The 18,260-nt window shown below is 39.6% G+C and overlaps 1 protein-coding gene across 3 annotated transcripts in view; it reads right to left on the minus strand.

Moving 5' to 3' along the window:
* The window catches only part of TIAM2 (TIAM Rac1 associated GEF 2), an 89,254-nt gene continuing 70,994 nt past the window's right edge, over window positions 1-18,260 (minus strand). For all 3 annotated transcript variants that reach the window (XM_019287360.3, XM_010400427.4, XM_010400460.4), the window contains 12 exons: window positions 13,206-13,385; window positions 11,668-11,736; window positions 11,169-11,294; window positions 9,909-10,017; window positions 9,090-9,269; window positions 7,611-7,729; window positions 6,337-6,445; window positions 4,666-4,724; window positions 3,725-3,830; window positions 2,914-3,001; window positions 2,117-2,271; window positions 1-1,252 (listed from right to left, as the gene is read on the minus strand). In XM_019287360.3, coding sequence (XP_019142905.2) covers window positions 609-1,252; window positions 2,117-2,271; window positions 2,914-3,001; window positions 3,725-3,830; window positions 4,666-4,724; window positions 6,337-6,445; window positions 7,611-7,729; window positions 9,090-9,269; window positions 9,909-10,017; window positions 11,169-11,294; window positions 11,668-11,736; window positions 13,206-13,385 — 1,944 coding nt within the window. In that variant the 3' untranslated portion in view covers window positions 1-608. The remainder of the gene's footprint in view (window positions 1,253-2,116; window positions 2,272-2,913; window positions 3,002-3,724; window positions 3,831-4,665; window positions 4,725-6,336; window positions 6,446-7,610; window positions 7,730-9,089; window positions 9,270-9,908; window positions 10,018-11,168; window positions 11,295-11,667; window positions 11,737-13,205; window positions 13,386-18,260) is intronic.

Raw genomic sequence — 18,260 nt, forward strand, 5'->3', positions numbered from 1 at the left:
TAAGTACAATACTTATTTGTCTTTTACTGTACAGGCTCATAGAGAAAATAAAAAATAAAGTCAAATAAAAGATCACAGGCCAAGCTTTGTTTTTGTATTTACATATATGTATAAAGTATACACAGCATTGAAACATAAAAAAATGAAACGTCTGCACTGTTGTGCACTAAAACACATTAAAATAACTTAATTCTGCTTTAAATAAAGCAAACATGAAAACCAAAGAAATAAAATGCCCAAGGTATTGAAAAATTCAGTTTGCAATGCTACTTTCCATTGTAAACTCCTCTGCCACTCTCACTAGCACCTTTTCCACATTACTTAAAATACTAACAAGGCCATCCCCAAGAACACTACATCATCTTAATAACTGCTTGAAAGGGATGAACTAATTTACAAACCTGGGCCAACTTAATCTATTTTTGATCCACAATAAATTAAAATAACTTAAGAATCCTTTACAGCTGTTTTTGTGGAAAAATGTATTAGTGCACAAAATCAGATAGTAGTTTTCCTGCAGCTTCCATGAATTTACTAATTTTAAAGCAAAATGTTTGTTGAATTTTATGTGGACTTCAAATCAATGTTTTAATATAGTGCTTAGAAAGCTAGGATTTTCCATGCCTCTCCACAGCTTCATAAAAACAGTCCTCATTAACTACAGATGTTAAACTCTGGACACTAAATTCTCTCTCTAAAATAGAGTTCAGATCCAGGTTTGCAGCATCAGAGTGACTGTCAAGGGATTGGTGGCGTTCTTGCATTGCCATTAGAGTTCCTCTGTTACGCTTTGTGCTGTTTACTTTTCTCTTCACTGGGCAGAAGTGGCCCCGCACGAGCTTTGGATGCTCTGCTCTCTGGAAGCCATCTCCTTCCTCATTTTCAGCAGCCTGATCCCGTTCAGAGTCAGCACCGGGTTCCTCTGAGATCTTCAGCCGCTGGAACTGTATTTCAATGTCTTTTGTAGGGCTGCCTTTCTTTAGGCTCCGATAGTCCTCGTCATCATCATCATCACTGAGAATATCAGATTCTTTGACAAGAACATTAGAAAAGTCAGATGCAGTGGTCTCTGTGTGTTTATTGGGAGATGAACTTTTGGGCTCCTGGATGCTCTCAGAAGTGTGGCAGCTGCTGCTTTGAGTGCTGCTGCTCAGGCTGCACTCATCAGAGTCCTGGAAGGTGCTTTTCCCCTGGTCACCGTTCCACTCACTACTGGATGAGTTCTTCAGTACCTTCAAGGATCTTGTGGAAGCTGTGCAGAATAAAAATGCAAGTTTATTTTTGCAGCAAAGCATCAGCTGGTTATACCTTTTATCTTAAGATCCCACTTATGATGGCAATGTACATAGTCATTCCAAGTCAGATGTGCCAGCCCTCTGATACTGACAGTGTGATTCCATGTCACAGTTTTCATTACACCTATCCCAGGGCTCTGTGCTTGCTTTCACGTGTAATACATATAAAATCCTCCAAAAAGTGTAGTTACAATTACACACTTCTGCAGGAAAGAAAGACTGACTCAGGTACCTTGAGCACTGGAGGGCCAAGATGTAGGCAGAAGTTGAACTGAACTGTTCCAGATCCTGTGATGTTAAGGGGATTTTATAGAAAACTGATCAGATAGAGACTTGAAATATTAGTAACTACTCATTTAACTAAAATGTCTGAAGCGTGTACTTAATTACAGTAACAGCTGGGATGCAGATTTAATGCATTGAAAGAAGCAAGACCCCTGCCTGCTGCCAGTTGTTTTAGCTATAAATGTTATTAGGGCTGAGTTACTACAGTTACTACAGAGGAAAGAACACTAATATTGTATGCCAAAGGGAGTCTGTTCCTTCCCAGCAAAGTTAATTTGGGCCTTATTAAGTCTTCTCTAAAGAGAGCTAATGACACATCACAGTACAGGGAGAAGGGATAGCAAGCCTGCTTATCTCCTCTAGTCCTTGTCACACACTGAGTGGTAGAGAAACTACTCCTGCTCCAGTCCAAAAAAAAAGAAATGGGATTTGTGGGTCTGACACACGACACTCTATGGTCACGGTAATAATTGTGAACTCCCTAGCAGCACGGGAGTCCAGACAGTTCAGTTTTCACTTGAGAAGGTGTTTCTTACCCAGTTTGGCTGTTGCAGGTACACGATTCTTGAGTGGGATGAGGCGATCTTTACATGTTTTCTCCAGTGGTAGCTCACATTTTATGTGACGTCTGAAATTCTCACGCAGAATAGAACGGATGACCTTCACAATGTTAGTCTTGTTCTCAGAATCACTGCAAGTTTAAGAAAACACAGAACTTAATTTTCCTCTCTGAAGTAAGACACTGGGATAAAATGTTCCCAATTCCTTTCTCCTGATGTGCTTTAGTGCAGTGTTTTTATTCAAAATTTTGCTTTAGTAGTGGGTTTGCAGCTATCATAAAATCATAGATTGTTCTGGGTTGGAAGGAACATTAAAGATCCTCTAGTTCCAACGCCCCTGCCATGGGCAGGGACATCTTAACATTGTTAGAGATTTCACACACCTTGTGTTTTGAGATCTTGGTTACTTCCTCTTAGAAAATGACATGAAAGGTAAATTCTGTATGAGGGAATCACCACTGTAAGTGGTCTTTATGAGAAAGTAATCTCTGTTAACCAACTGAGATAACTGATATAACCTGTTACTGTGCCCATGCCATACTGGAACTTGTGTTCCTGTATCTGCAGATTTCTGACATTGGATCACTGCACCTAATTCACCCATTTAAATTTGTTATACTTCATACAGTTAAAGACTGGCATAGTGCCTGGCTTCAAATAATGAGCACGTCTTCAAAAGTGCTGATGCAAAGGTCACATGGGACAAAATATTTTCTTTGTTTTAAAATTCCATTAATGTGATTTGTGAAATACAACCTGCATGTAAAACTTACCTGCTGCACAACTGAAAAATTGTTTCTGGCCTGCCTTCTAGTTCTGACTTGGTGTGAATCAGTTCCCAGATACAGCTGTTCTCTGTTCCTATGCATGGAAGAAAATGTTACTTTTGCATAACACTCCACAAAACGTTTGGCATTAGAAAGACCAGCTTAGAGCTCCCCCACTCTCCTGAAGGCAGTGTTAATTCAGCCATGTGTGAAGCTACAGAAGATCTCACCCAAGGTGGAACCCAAGAGAAAGTCCCCTGAGCTCTCTTGTTGCGGCAGCCTAGCACTGCCTTTGGTAACTTGGAGAGTTGCTTTCCCCCATTCTTGCTGCTTCTCCCTGTCTTCCACCCTCAACAGGCCTTCACCCAGGTGTGCTCTAAAGACCTTGTGACACTTTACAGAACATACAGAAGTAGATAGGACCATAAAGATCAGCTTGAAAACAAACCCACAGCCCTCTACTACCATGAATTGCAGTCAACTCTCCTGTGTTTGAAAAAACATGAAGATCAGCACACGCACAGCATCAGGATGTCACCAGGATGTCAGCTGTGGTAAACCACCTTCCTTTTATTAGGGATTTCCATTCTGTCATTCCTTCACATCATGTTAAGATGTAATGATGCACAGAAGTCAACATACCAAATGAAGACAGTCTGTAAATGTATCAAGCCTGTACCCCCTGAGTGCAGAGATAGATAGTATTTTCTCTACACCTGCCTGTTTCCAGAGGCTCCAGAAAGACATCTGGAAGAAGCAGTATTACAGAATCCCAGAAAAGCATTCAATCCTAAAGTATTTACTGCAAGAGAGTTACCTGCTGTATTCCCCAGTCGAACTTGAAGAGCAGATAAAGGAATGAGCCAACGAAATTTAAATGGATCCAAGTCACCATAATTATGTGCAGCACGAACATTAGTAGGCTGTAAAAAGCAAACCAAAGGATAATTCTGAGAAGTAGAAAAAGTGGTGGTGTTTCATACTACTCTTAAAAGACCTGCCTCTAAAGAAAAACTAAATTCATTAAACTTTCCTTCACTACCTTAAAATGTGCTTGTATATGTAGTTGAAATAGTGATAGACAAAACCTTTGGAATTCATAATAGCTTCAACTTTTAAAAGCCATTCGATTTCAACAGATAAAAATAATACTTTGCCTATAAGTACTACCAGGGAAGAAGTTTCCTATGAAAGAACATGCAGGCTGTTGATCAGCAGAATACCTTAATCATATAGCTGCTGCTGCTACTTTTAGAGCCCCTCCATCTGTTACAATGAGCACAGTGCAGTACATCACCTCTGGTACTTGGAACATACAACTTGCTACCTGACTTCCACATTTCAGGTCTGTAAGTGGGTTGAGAGAAGGTTATGCCTATAATGTCCCTTTTCCTTTCCTTCCAGGATGATCAAGGGCTGGTAAAACAAAGGTCTTTCACCTACACCCTGTGGTAAGGTAGGCCGTCACAAACGCAATCTGGAAGAATTAATGATTTCTGCATGGCAATGTTTCATATTCCACCTGGTAAAACTAACATGGGGCTCACACAGAAGATGCTACTGCTTATTAAATAACAAAAAAATATTTATTGCTACACAGATACTGAGCACTTGTTTTAGCAGGGATAGCCAGAATTCCAGCCTAGCAAGGGAAAGTGCTGTTTCACGTCGGTCACTCCCCCTTCAACACTGGTATGGTCCATCTCCCATTGCAGTTGTATGCTGAACACCCACCACCTCCAGTGATACCAGACTTACCATTTTCTTCTTCAATTTGTAGTTCTCCTTATACACCAGTATTACAGCCCTCTTAAAAACTAAAAAGAGAAAGGAGAAAAAAGAAAAAGGAAAACTGCTAATTATAGGCATAATATCATAATATTCAATGAAAATACTATCTTGGAGAAGCTGATTATTATAGTCATGGGAATGTGAAGGCTGAGATAAGCAAACATTGAAAAGCATTTTCCCTGTATTAAGATGACGACTGTGTTTCTCATCCTGCACATTCATGCAGTGGCAGTATTTTTCCTTCAGATTTTGTTCCAGACATTTAGGATGAAGCCTTTCTGTACATTTATTCTGAAACTACCAGCAACCACTTATCTCCTGTAAGTCTTCACATAAACAAATACAGCAGATGTAGGTTAGATGTAAACATTTTCTTTCTGCAATCAGTGGACATTTTCAAGTGGACCAAGGGGCCTACAGCCGGAGAGTGCTGTGAAGGACACAGTTTGTTCTTCCTGCAGTTCAGCATTTCTTTAAGTTCTCAGACATCTCGATTCCTACTTTTCCTTCTGCAAGAATTCTCTGGCTTCCACAAAATCCAACTGGAGTGTCTCACTAACTTTATCTAGTCTTTCAGACGCCAGGGAGACAGGGGCTCAGGGGCATTACTCTCATCTGAAAGGAGGAACAGAAACACTGGGGCATTGAAGTTGCAGGTGAACTAAGGGATGGCTCTTCAGAGCCATCCTAGATCCCAGATTGGTTGCTAGGGCAGAATTAGCTCTATCCCTGCTCATGCATCCATGTTTCCTTCCAGAGGAGAGAAGGACAATAGTATGAATGCAGGATGCAGCCACAGCAAGCACAGTATTAACCCCAGAGCTTGTCACCTTACTTCAGTTCTACATACTGGATGCATTTGCTAAGCTGCCTGCAGAGAGTTCAAAGTGAGAATAATCAGTTTCCCAAGTGGCAGGTGACCAGTCCAAGCTAAGAATCAGGCCCAGAGTCCTTTTATTCATACAAGTCCTGCTGGAAAGTGTCCAGCATATGCAGATCACTGAGAAGCTCATCCAAGGAGCCTGGTAGGTAATTTCTGTTTGTTCTTCTGTATGAAGCATCCCCTCTCCTAACCATGTTTCCCAGGGAAGGAGTGCCCTGAGAAACTTGTCTGTCATCAATCTGGAGTTCTTCTGAAGGTGTTTATCCGCTGAAATATTAGAATAATAATTGTTTTAAGAAATGGACACTTGTTTGTATGCTCTCATTTCCACATCAGGTCTCAGGTTAAAATAATCTGGATGGGGATTTCAGTGCAGTAGCCGTAAAGCAGAAGTTAGTCTGAATTCACAAGAGTAGAAAAAATCATGATTTTCCCACAAGCCTCCTTTCAAAGCTTCATTTAACAGATTGTTCTAAAGACTCTAATATTGCCCCTTGAAAATCACTGATTTCTATAGTTTAAATATAGGCAAGACAGCAGCTGAGGGTGGCTCACAGAGCAAACAGTACCAACAAGCAAATAAATAGAAACTTTTTTCATGTTAGAAAATACACCTATGTGTTTTTTCAGATATAAGTCCACCCTAGATATCACATGACTACAGGGAAGGGAGTTTAGGGCTTTTATCCTGTGAGAAGATGTAATGTGGCAGTCTTCAGATTTGAAAGTGCAGAGTCTTTGAGGAAGGCACTTACCAAACACTGTAAGTTCAAGGTCTTTCCTTGCTTTGCCCAGTGATGGGAAAGGATTCAGCCAGGTAACTGTAGAATGCATCAGAAGTTCTCCCATTGAAAGCTCTGTCACCTGTATTAAATTATAACAGTAGATAATATAAATAATCAGTATAAATATATGTATCAGTGCTGCATTTTACAGATATGTAAAGCAATCAGTACACATCAATAACTTTAAGGTCTACGTTTTCTGTATTTATGTATAGAAAGAGATCTTCACTACAGCAGGAAAAGTGTGAGTAATCCCCTTTTTTAAAACAGGTTACAACTACACAAAGTAGTAGCCCCTAAGTTATGGAAGCTGGATAAGTTCTCACTATTAATAACTTCGAAGAATATTAAGCTGATCTGGTAATCTTACACTTACATAGAGCCAGTTGTGAACTGCCTGATATGTTAGCTGTAAGGATCTTTAATTTCTATAGAGTAATTAGTATTAATGACACTGCCAATGGCAGAATTAATGGAGGTCTTGTACTCCGAGACTCCTTTCTTCTGTGGGACACAACATAATGCTGAAGAATATGACAGGCTGTCAAGTTTTGTTTCCCCATAAATTATGAGAAAACAGGTAGTCAACGGGGACAATTTGACTTTTACTAGCAGGAAACGAAACAACTGAGAAGACATCTCTCATATCTGATGCCCAACTTCGCAGATTTGATCTGCTTAGTAATTGATGCAAACGGCAAAGTTGAAGCCTTGCTGCCCCAGTTCTGGGAGATGACTGCACACAGTCTGTATAACTAATGGGTTTTGCTCTGACAAATACCCATGGATGCCTCAGCACTGGAAGTGTAGAGAATGACAATAACAGACCTTAATGTGAAATCCATGGAATTGCCATTTTCATTTATACGGGTGAAAAAATATGTTAAGAATTTAAGAACTCAAGAACTCAACAGCATAAAATCTGAATGCCTTGGGGCATGGATAATCTCTGCAACATTTTGACAAGAGGAGTTTTTTTTCCTACTGAGAACTATGTCTACTCCTGCTCGCAATTCCTGTCAATCCAGAAGGCGGCCCTGGCAGCTGTCTGAAAATTTTACCATAACCCACTGACAGAAAGAAACTTGACAAGCAGATACAAAACAGAAGTCAAAATATTAAAGGAGAATAGAGCAAGCCCAGCACAAGTAAGTTCCCAAAATTACCTCAGGAAGAGATGAAGCCCCAACAGCAAGCTGGATAATGCTTCAAGAGTCAATGCAACATGTTGTTTCTTCTCTTACCTCTTTCTCTGTTCCACTTTGATCTGCAACCAGTTGGTCAAATACAGTGCCATAATCTTCATATATCTTCTGCATCTCATTGATGTGACTTGCTACTTTTTCCATTGCCTTCAGTGCTTCTGTAAGGTTTAAAAATTTCATAGACAACTATGTAATTCATCTGTATTCTCTAAATATGGTAATCTTAAACTGAATTCCCCTTGAGGCACGTAAAATGATGTTGCCTTCCCAAGGTCTGGTGAACTGAATTCTAGTTCTGTATCAGTACTTTCTCATAGCAACAGAAGAAGAAATACTTCCTGGTCAGAGTAAGTGAAAAATGAGCATGTGGTGTCTTAAGTGGCTGAAAAGGCTGCAATAAGCATTCCAGTGACAAGCCCCCAAGTGCATCAATATTTATAGCAGTATGATGGTAACCATGGTTAAATCTGGCATCTTGTAGATACAGGGCCACTAGGACCTCTGGAGTAATCTTGACTCATCCTAGAATAAGTTATCAAATGATCTTTAAGAGAAACAAATTGTTCTTGTCTCACCCCTGAATGGACAAAGAAATACAGTGTTAGGCTGTACAAATTCCTCATGGAATGTATACATGAAATGCTGGTGGCCAGATTTTGTTTAAATTTTGTTTTCCAAACAAGAATGTCACTAGATTCCATTAGATTTTTGTGTTAATTCAAAATGGAATTGGACAGGGATACTGGGTTTCATCAATTCTTAATGGTGCAGCGTTTTAGCAGTTTGGCATCTATCCTGACCTGCATATAAGTCACCCCCCTGGCTTGTCTGGGCAAGGGAACAATATTAGAAGCTTCTTTTGAAGAGTAAAAGCCTCATGAGTTTTTACTGACAATGTAGTTTGCCTGCATCCATTCTATGAAAACGACAATCGATCCATAAAATACATCTCTTGATTTTCATCCACAAGGTGCTGACAGACCTGAACTGGAATTTGCCAGGGTGAAGTCCCTAGAAAAGCAATCAACTCTAATGCATGTTAGACAAGTCTCTCTGCATGGGATGACTGCAAACATTTGACAAAGATCTCTTTGACACAAGCAAAAATCACAGAAAGACCTCAAACAACAAAGATTTCCATCTGTGGTGCTCTTAAACTTTGACATATTTCAAGAACTAAATAATAACCACAAGATGGAGCCTTGGTCAGCGTTTCTCAAGTGGGTAAAAGCAACACCGTGACCTGACATGTTCCTGTGCATGAAGATAAAGACCCCAGTCCTACTTGCCATGGCAAATCCTGGGCATAACTACTTCTCAAAGGGACTTGGACATATCAAGCAAGACTTCTAGCTGAAGGAACGAAAAAAATACATATTCTTTTTAAGGAGAGGGAGGGAATTCTCTCTAGGTTTTTACAAGTTCTGTGCTATCTACCAGAATGCCTACCTGTATCTTCAGAAAGGGCAGGAAATTAAACCTAACTCATATTCATTCCTGTAGAAGAAAGGAAGTTACCTGTCAAATGATAATGCTCCTCACTCTCATTGTCTGTCAGAGACACCAGCTCTTTTAAAAGCAGAGGATATTTCAGCACTCTCTGAACAGGCTTTATGAGATACGACTCCAGTGTAGAAGAATGTTGCTTTGTGGGATTTCGAGCATCCAGAAAGGTCTTAAAGGCACTATCTGTTTTGGCTAGATGCAAATTAAAAAAAACCAAAAAAACAAAAACAAAAACAAACAAACAAAAAAACCAAAGAAAACTCAGTTGAACATGGAAGTCACAGAAGCTACAATAACTGGAAAACATGGAATGGCAACTTGAACCCAGCACCAAAACTCTCACCCTTTTCAATGGATGGTTTACAGAGTAGTATACACTATTCCTTTCATAATAATTTCCTGCATTAAATAACATTCAAAAGGGCTGAGAAAGCAATTTTATGAAGGTGAGATTATTCCTCTAATTTTTCCACTGCATTGCAGTGAATGGCAGAGGCTGTTATTCCTGATTCATTCTACCATTTGTTGCTGCTTTTCTGGAGTCTGGGCCTGCAGACAGCACAAACTTGTGGAAGGTGTTTCTATAGCTCTCCAGGCTACTGCCTGGAGGTTACAAAAGGAATCTCATTCTTCAGGTCTATACCATACTTCAGCAGAACCTCTGATCTTAGATCTTCCTGTTGAAAGACACCTGATTAGTCCTTGTTTTATACCAATATTTATTCCTTGATTTTTTCCAATATTCTATGCAAGTTGACAAGATTTGTTACAGTAGTTCACTGCAGTTTGAATTCATGCAAATGAACTACAATAATGAAGACAAAAAATTACCTCTCTCAAGAACTTTCTGAACTTTGATGTGGTTTGCACAGAAGCCACTGTAGAGTTTGAAGTGGTCAGCATAATAGAGAAAGGAGCCTCCGAGGGAAAACAGCAGTTTCTGAAATCGACACAATCAAAAAATTAATTCACTACTAGAATCCTAAATAAATATTCAGGCACACAAGAAGCAGACTCAGTGGTGAATTATCTACCATCTTTCTATACATATTTCATATTATATATATACAACATGAATATACTATTGGTAGCAACTTGATGATATTTTTGTATATTGCTGAGTGTAAAGGTCAGCCTATTTAGCCATAGCCTGCAATTTTCTCCTTTCTTCCTGAGCAGGTATTCTGTTTTACTGTATATTTCAGGCAGCACAGGAACAAAAATCAGCAAACATATAACTATGTTGTGCTGGGAAAAATACATGAGCCATAGGAAGCAAGGCATAAAAGTGCCAAAGCCAGAAGGGACAGAGTAAAACAAATACAGGATTGCTTTCCACCTGTTTTCCTTTTTTCAGGCAGGTGGTAATTACAGGACACCTTGATGTTCTTGGATGAAGGGGAGGTTGGGAAGATGTGGGAGGGACTGAATCACAAGAGAGAGGTTTTTAGAAAAATGCCTCCCAAAGCAAATATAAGAAAGAGGAGTAATGAGGGAGGAGGAAAGCAGCCCTCTTCCCCTCTTTTAATCAATGTTTGCTCCACAAAATGCAGCAAGTGTTCAGGAGACCTGCCAGCAGTCATGTTCAGTCCTGAGCCAGTGACTCCATCATCAGGGAATTTACTCCCTCCACTCAGGACAGGTACTAGGTGGTGTACAGCCATTTACACTTCGCAGGCCCTCTTCTTGCACTTCAGAACATGGGAAACTCATGTGGCATTTAACAAAACCAGCTCCCAGTCTGTAGTGGGCTAGCTGGGCATAGCAGGGAGAAGCACATGCAGGGCAGAATTCAGCACAGTGACAATAAAGTCTCTACAAAGGAGTTCTGCCTCACGAACACAGCCAGTTTATCACGCACTCCAAGTCTATGCTGCCTTTTCCCATGTCGCAACTTCTGCACATGAGGAAGATAAGACCATGAAAAATAGCACTTATCTTTCATTGCTGAATAGAAGTCTGTAATCCAAAGTAAAGCTTCAAACATAAAAGCAACCCTATGAAATTCTGAAGAGCCAGAAACTTCTTAAAGCCATATTTTCACAAATATTTGCAGGCACACTACAAAGTATGAAATGATGAAATATTTACCCGGAACTGAGATGGTGTTTCCAATGTATTAAAATCTGAAGAAGAAGATATTCCATCTTCAAGGGTCTCCAAAAACACCTTCTGGAAATCCAGCATTTCTGGCAGGCTGCCAAATAAGGACTCCATCTGTGGAAAACATCAGGCTGTAAAGTACAGCACTCCATGGACCTAAAAGCGGTCTTTTGAAAACAGTGGACTAAGGAGATGTAACACACAGAGAGACTGCAAAGGCCAGTAATGTCTTTGTCAATACTCTTCAAACAGGTGTTATAAAAAATTCATACAGAAAGTGAAGGTTTGTCAGCAGTTATTTCAGAAGAACAATTACCCTTTAAGAAAAGGAAGTGATGCACACACCAGACAGGCACTGACTGCTGTCATTCCTATTGACATCTTTTTTGTTTGCTTTTTCTGTCATGCTCTAAGCAATGAAAAATCCAGGTGCCAAGGTCTTAATCCGTAAAAGAATGAAAAGGACATTTTTCAGCTATTCCCTCACCTCATCCTGAGTAAGGAAGGTTTCTTTTTGAAGGGGCTCCAAGTATAGCTCAAAGAGACAGCTCAAGTCCTGCAAGAAAGAATGTTTGTTCACTTTTTATGCAACATTTTGAAACTATTCATTATGTGGTAACCCTGAGAGAGGGGTAAGTTTGGAGAATGAATTTAAGATACAATTCCTTTTCAGTAACAAAATCACCTCCATGTTAACACTGAAATTACTGCTAAATTGGACACACACTGATTTCAGGGTAATGTTTTTGTTTCATCTTTAAGGCTTTAAAACTTTTTAATAGAAAAATATGTTTTAGCCTAGCCTGAGGAAGAAATGTTACAGATGATGGTTTTCTAATGAGTCTATCCGTATGAACAGCATCAAATGTTTTTAACATATATGTTAAATAAATGATATAAATAGCCACTTATTTAAACATCTGCAGTAATATTCAGAACAACATGTAGCATTTTAAAACCGTATAAGTTATTGAAGTGTTCAGCTATGTTGTCAGGTAGGTGTGACCAAGGGCTTTTTCAGTCACTTCTTCAGAGAATTGGTGCCACTTTTGAAGACTTACTACCCCACACCAAAGCATGACAGCCGGGCTGGGGCCCACTATGAGGCTTTCCAACCTCTAGAGACACATCAGAAGTTCTGTGTAGAAGCAGCTCCCCAAGAATGCCATAACAAGTATGTGCAACCTGCCAGGATTTTTCCTGATGCAAAATTTTATATATATATATATATATATATATCTGTGGCCTCCATGGTCAGGCTTTGTTCAAGCGATTCCTCTAAAAGAAACATCAGGTGGACATAAATGAGGGTCCAGCATATGTCTGTATTAGTGCATTGGTGGATGAACAAAGTGTTTTCTCTTCCACAAACATTATTGCAGCAAGTACTGATATCTGTAAATACAAGTTTTGAGATCCAGAAAAGGAGATCCGATGCCTTCTTGCTGGAGGTAAATGAAATCAATGTTTTCATGTTTCTTCTGGCATCCAGTCACATGATTTTAGGGTTTATAAAAAGAAGAGAGATACCTTGAACAAATTACAGACTTATCAGTCAGAAGAGAAGTAGCTTCCATGTGATGCTACAACTGGAGTTGTGCCTTTTAGCTTTCCTGATTGAAAACTAATTGTGCACTGTTTTCCACGATTAAACTTTTCTTTCTCATTTTTAGGAGACTATTTTGTTCTTCTACAAGATTTATTTTCATCTTGAAAATGGGGGAGACATCCTCTGGAAAACCCTTTTTTTTGCAGGTATCTTCTCCCCACAAATGACCACTCTCCAATGTGACTACAAATTGACTACAACTAATGCTACTACATCAAATCCTACAGCCTCAGCTACAGGAGCAAGTCTGCCAGAAAAAACAGGAGTAATTAGATAAGGAAACTTTGGAGGTTATGGTCCTTATGGAAGACTGGTTATATAAAGATAAGCTCAGAATATGTTAGGACTATCCACAAGTCATGGTCAGCCTCAAAAACAAGGCTGCAGTGAGCCACACTTTTTTTTTTGTTTTTTACCTTGACATAAGATTTCTCAGTGTCCATAAGTTCTTGGATGACTTTCCTCAGTCTGTCTGCATCAGAAAGGTGGCGAGCCAGTGGCCGTGGAGGTGGATCCTGGTTGTCCTTCTGTCCGTCCATATTGCTGGCTTGGACTTCTTGGAAGTTTCGGCACAACGCACTGATCTGTTCTGCACTCTGGTAAGTGAGAAGAAACAGGCAAACGATGATGTTTTGGAATACAAGTCGTGATACAATTATTTCTAAATTCCTCCAATATTGCTCCTGTTCCAAATTCAGGGGCCAGAGCATGCCATTGATTTTTTTCAGATGTGTATCTTGACACCTTTGAGCAGCTTTAATTTATAGCAGAACCAGATCAGAGCAGTAAAAATAATTTAAAATTTGCTAGTGATTTTCCAGCACAAATTATATTCAGTCTTCAGATACATGCTCATGAAATGCAAAAGATGAGAGCGCACTCGGATATATCACATACTAGCATCACACCATTTTCCACCTAGCATCACACTAGCATCACACGACACTAGCATCACACCGTTTTCCACCTCTCTTATTTTTGGTGGACCACGGTGTATCCAAGGACACAACTATGTCTCAGGATCTTTTGCTTTCAAAAAAGGCAAATGGTACCTAAATAGTTGAGACTCTTTAGAAGAATGATTAAAACAGAATAAAAAAAAGAAAAAAAAACAGAAAATTTTCAAGCAAGGTAGGAATTGAAGATAGAACAGCAACAGTTAATCTTGTAAGGCAAAGTTGGAAGATAAGGAGATATTTCTGACACTATGAAATAGTTACATAATTTGCTCTTGTATTAGTATTGCACCACTAATATCCAAGAACAACTTTGCAGGTAATGATCTTCAAAGCTTAATTTTAAAATTATTTCACTGTTCTCCTTCTTACGTGGTGTTTCCCTGAAAGCTAAAACATCACTATCATTACCCAATTCTGTGTAACAGCATTTGGTATCCACATCTTTGTACTACATGAAACAATTCTTCTTCAGTGCTTCTGTCATTCAGACACCTGCACAAACTGGACAGTCGCATATGCTGTGCCATTTATCACCTTGTATTTAGCAAGTGCATTCAAATGAGGACTACATGAATGCTGCCTTATTTTATGTGTAAAAGTCTTGTTTCAGTGATGATATCAGGACATGAGTGCATTTCAGAACTGTCTTAATTTGTACTAATTTATTCATAAGCTGTTTCAAGTGATCATTTTTGGGTGTCCTGATTCACCACTGATTACCTGTGTAGCTTGGTTCACCAACATCCTAGGCCATCAAATGAACAAATGCAAAAGTTAATCTTAAAATGAACTGAGCAATACAAAGTCTTAAGTAAGTGGAGGCTAAATGGACTAGGAATATTTAATCTCAGCCATTCCTGTGATAAAACACCTATATGACGAAAATAAATGTTAAATGTCAGATATTTGCCATGTAGTCCATATCACTCTGTAGCTTCCCAGCTCCCAGTTTTGAAAGATGCCACCACTGAAAAAAAAAAATGAAGTTACTTTGTTCACTGATATGTGCAACCAGCTTCATAATCCAGTATAATGACAGCTTTCAGGACTATGAAATTTAGATACATTTAGTATTTTCAACACTTATTAAGACCCAACAAAATGCAATATAAATTGAATGGTATTGGTTAGAATTATAGCTCCACACTGATGGAATACATTTAAAAATCATAGTCAGTCTATGACACTGAAATTAGTTAGTGGTTTGCAAACAAATCGTTTAGGAAGTGGGGTGGGTGTGTGGGGGTTATTTTAAAGCAGCTTCTAAACAACTGAATGCCAAAGCACTTCAGTTTTGTTTTCTTTGTTTCTGGTGTCAGAAAGGTTTGCATTTGTATCAGAATGTTTCAGATTTTACACTCCCTACAGCTCAAGATGTGTGTGGGCAGCTTGATTTACATGAGCCTGATGACTGATCAAGGACACTGGGATCAACATGCAAGGCAGCCTATTGAAAGCAAGTCACAAGCATCATCATCAGGCACAAGGAAGAGTTAGGAGTCCTTTATTCCCCCTCAACCACCTTTGCGTATAGAGCAGGCAGACACTGGGGAACATGCTGTTTCTACATCCCCTTGAGTTTTGGGGTCAGTGCTGCATCTGTCACCAAGAATCACTGTATGGGAAAGCATATGGAAATAGATGATACTGCTCAACATAAATACTTCCTGATTGCCTAAGCAATATAATTTTGCTGCCAGAAATTGTTCTGCATAACTGGCCTAAGCCCAAGGCACAGAATTACCACACAGGTACAGCCTGTGATTTTTGTAAACTTTAATATGTTCCTGAATATGTTTGCAAATTTGGCATTAAAAATATTGTCCTTGACCTCCCTGCTCACAGGATCTCGTCTTTCCCTTAAGTCTTGCTGCTCTGTGTCCTTCCCTTTACAGGAATCTTCCAGACCAGGCAATATCCAGACCTCACTCTTTGTACCCACTGTGATATTTACATTTGAGTCAAAGCAAGCATGAAACGCTACTTGATCACGGGACAAATGTATTTCACATTCACTCATACAAATTGCATAGACCACAGAAGATGAAGGAACCCATTTTGCCAGTAGAACCACTGGTTCTTGACCAAGAGCCTAGTATAAATGAGAAACTTCATAGCAACAAATAAGTAGAGAAGCATAAAACAATTCTTCCTCCATGTTTCTTCCCAAAACTCTCTTACCACCTAGGTCAGGATCTCTACCTTTTTTCCCCTACTGTTCTGGAAGCTACTTTCTGCCTCTGACACTAAACAATTTCTTGCTATTTTAAACTGTTTAAACCAGATCTTTTCTAGAAAGTCTCTAATGACAGCCCCTAGGACCACCTCTTTTATATCTTGCATGTGTGGGCAGGAGAGGCTTAGCCTCTGCCCTGTATTTGGGATTGCCCTGTGGCTGGCATTTCAAAGCCAGCTGGGCATTCTGGATGTCAAACTAGGTAGGATGATCAAAACTATGTGCCCTTAAGCCAAGAAGTCTCAAAAGGAACCCCCTCTTGATACTACACACATCCACCGCTATCTTGAATTAAGGAGGGAATTAACCTTGAATTTGCAATGGCTAATACAGGCAGATATGACTCTTAGATGAAACTGATAAATTTTTCACACACAGAGCTACTTTTATTTGCACAGGACCAAGACTGTTTGTACATAGTAAGTGTTAAAAAATTTATTTATGCCAACCTTACAGTGTGCAGCTTATCAGAAGAAAAACATTTAAAGCAGTAAAAAGAAAAGTCCAGATAACTGACTACGGACAAGACTGCAAAGTAGCTGGGAACAGATAAAAGCTGAGGAGAAACTATAGTGGAAGCAGCAAAATTCCTCCAAAATCCATCACTTGAACTTATGTATGCCCCTTTCAGCAACATGTGCAGGGGACTACAAGCAGCTTCAGCTTACCTTTGGCACTGAACAGCAGACAGATAAGGCTAAATACCCAAAAATTTAGATTAGAAGTGCTAGAGCTGGGAAAGACAAATGGAGTTTATAGAAAAAAAAAACCCCACATATACTTGCATTTCAGGGAGAAGGAAGCTAAGAAGCACTGTGCTGATTTATCAGCCACATTCAGGATTTTCCAACAAGGCTGTATAAACCATTCTACAGATCTAACAGTCAGGGGAAGCAACCTCCTGCCCAGTACTCTCTTGGTCTCTTAGAAAACAGAAGGATGTGTAGCCTGGAGAAACATTTCTTTCATCCCTGAATGTTTGAGACTCAGACTTAAGGTTCCACATCCTTTTGCAGGGAGTAATCTCTGTGACTGTGGACTGCTCAAAGTAATCTTTGAAGGGAAAGTTCCAGTCCACAGAGATGTCACCTTGACCCACAGCAGCCAACAACTGCAGTGGTGCTCAGCTTGTCAGATGGAGATGCAGCATATTCCACTTTCAATAATAGTTGGGATAAGAAGTATTACAGATTATTCCCCTAAAGTGAGCAAAAAAGATACTCTTACAAGAAAGCCTTACAGATTTTCTTTGCTCCTTGCGGACAAGCATATCATCATTTAAGCCTGTGCTATCCCCACCAGAGTAACAAAACCCCATAAAATTAATCAGCAAGAGAGCCAAAGACATTAATCAGCAGTGGTTAAGAACTAGCACAACGATTTCATGGTTATCCTGTGACTTTCTACTGAATTATAGTGATTGAGCATAAATGCTGCACAAGGTCAATTAGTGTTACAGGGTCTCTGCATGCTGCTGTTTACTTTACCCTCATTTATAAGTATCATGTACTCCGCCAGCCTGTCAGGGTTTGTTTGAAACAGTGATGGAAAGGAATATTCTGAGTAGACTTAGAAAACTCAAGCTTAACAAGCTTAAGAAAGACTCCTTGGTGATGTGAAAGCCAGGCATGTCCTTTGAAGAGTTCTCAGGATTCAGCATCCTTGTGCAGGACACAGACAACATCTATGGGCTGGATCACCAATCCTTTGAACTCCCTACCCTAAGAGGAAACATGCTCAGAAACATCCTGCAGAAATAGATTAGACTTGTGCCCTCCAAAAATGAACAGCTAACACGTCAGCTTTGTCTGATGTATGTATTTCCAGGACAACTGAATGCACCAGTCAGCAGAAGAAATACAATTACATAGCAGAAGAAATAAAATTACATGGAATTTTGGGCAATGAACAACTAGCCTGAGACACCTTTACATCGCTCTCTCTGTGTAAAAGGAAAGCTCTTGGAGATGACCATCCCTTTTGTGTTAGAAGGGGTTTTGCTCCACAACAAAGGTAGCCCTGGTGTTGCCGGTTTTTTGTGGACGAATCACTCTATGGGCATCTTTGGCATCTCCTCAAACTGGGAAGTACTTGCAACCAAGTAACATAAAAGGCTAGAAAGTTGCAGGCCTTAGCTTCCTTGAAGACCACAGAAAAAAGTTGCTTTATGTTACACACCAATACAGTACCTCGTTCCTCCAATTTGTTCATTAAAACTGAAAAATGCCAGCAGAGCTTTACTGAAAAATACACTGTAGGATTTTCACCACAGGTGT

This window comes from Corvus cornix, chromosome 3 (genome assembly GCF_000738735.6).
Source record: "Corvus cornix cornix isolate S_Up_H32 chromosome 3, ASM73873v5, whole genome shotgun sequence".
In the NCBI taxonomy this organism is placed as follows: Eukaryota; Metazoa; Chordata; class Aves; order Passeriformes; family Corvidae; genus Corvus; species Corvus cornix.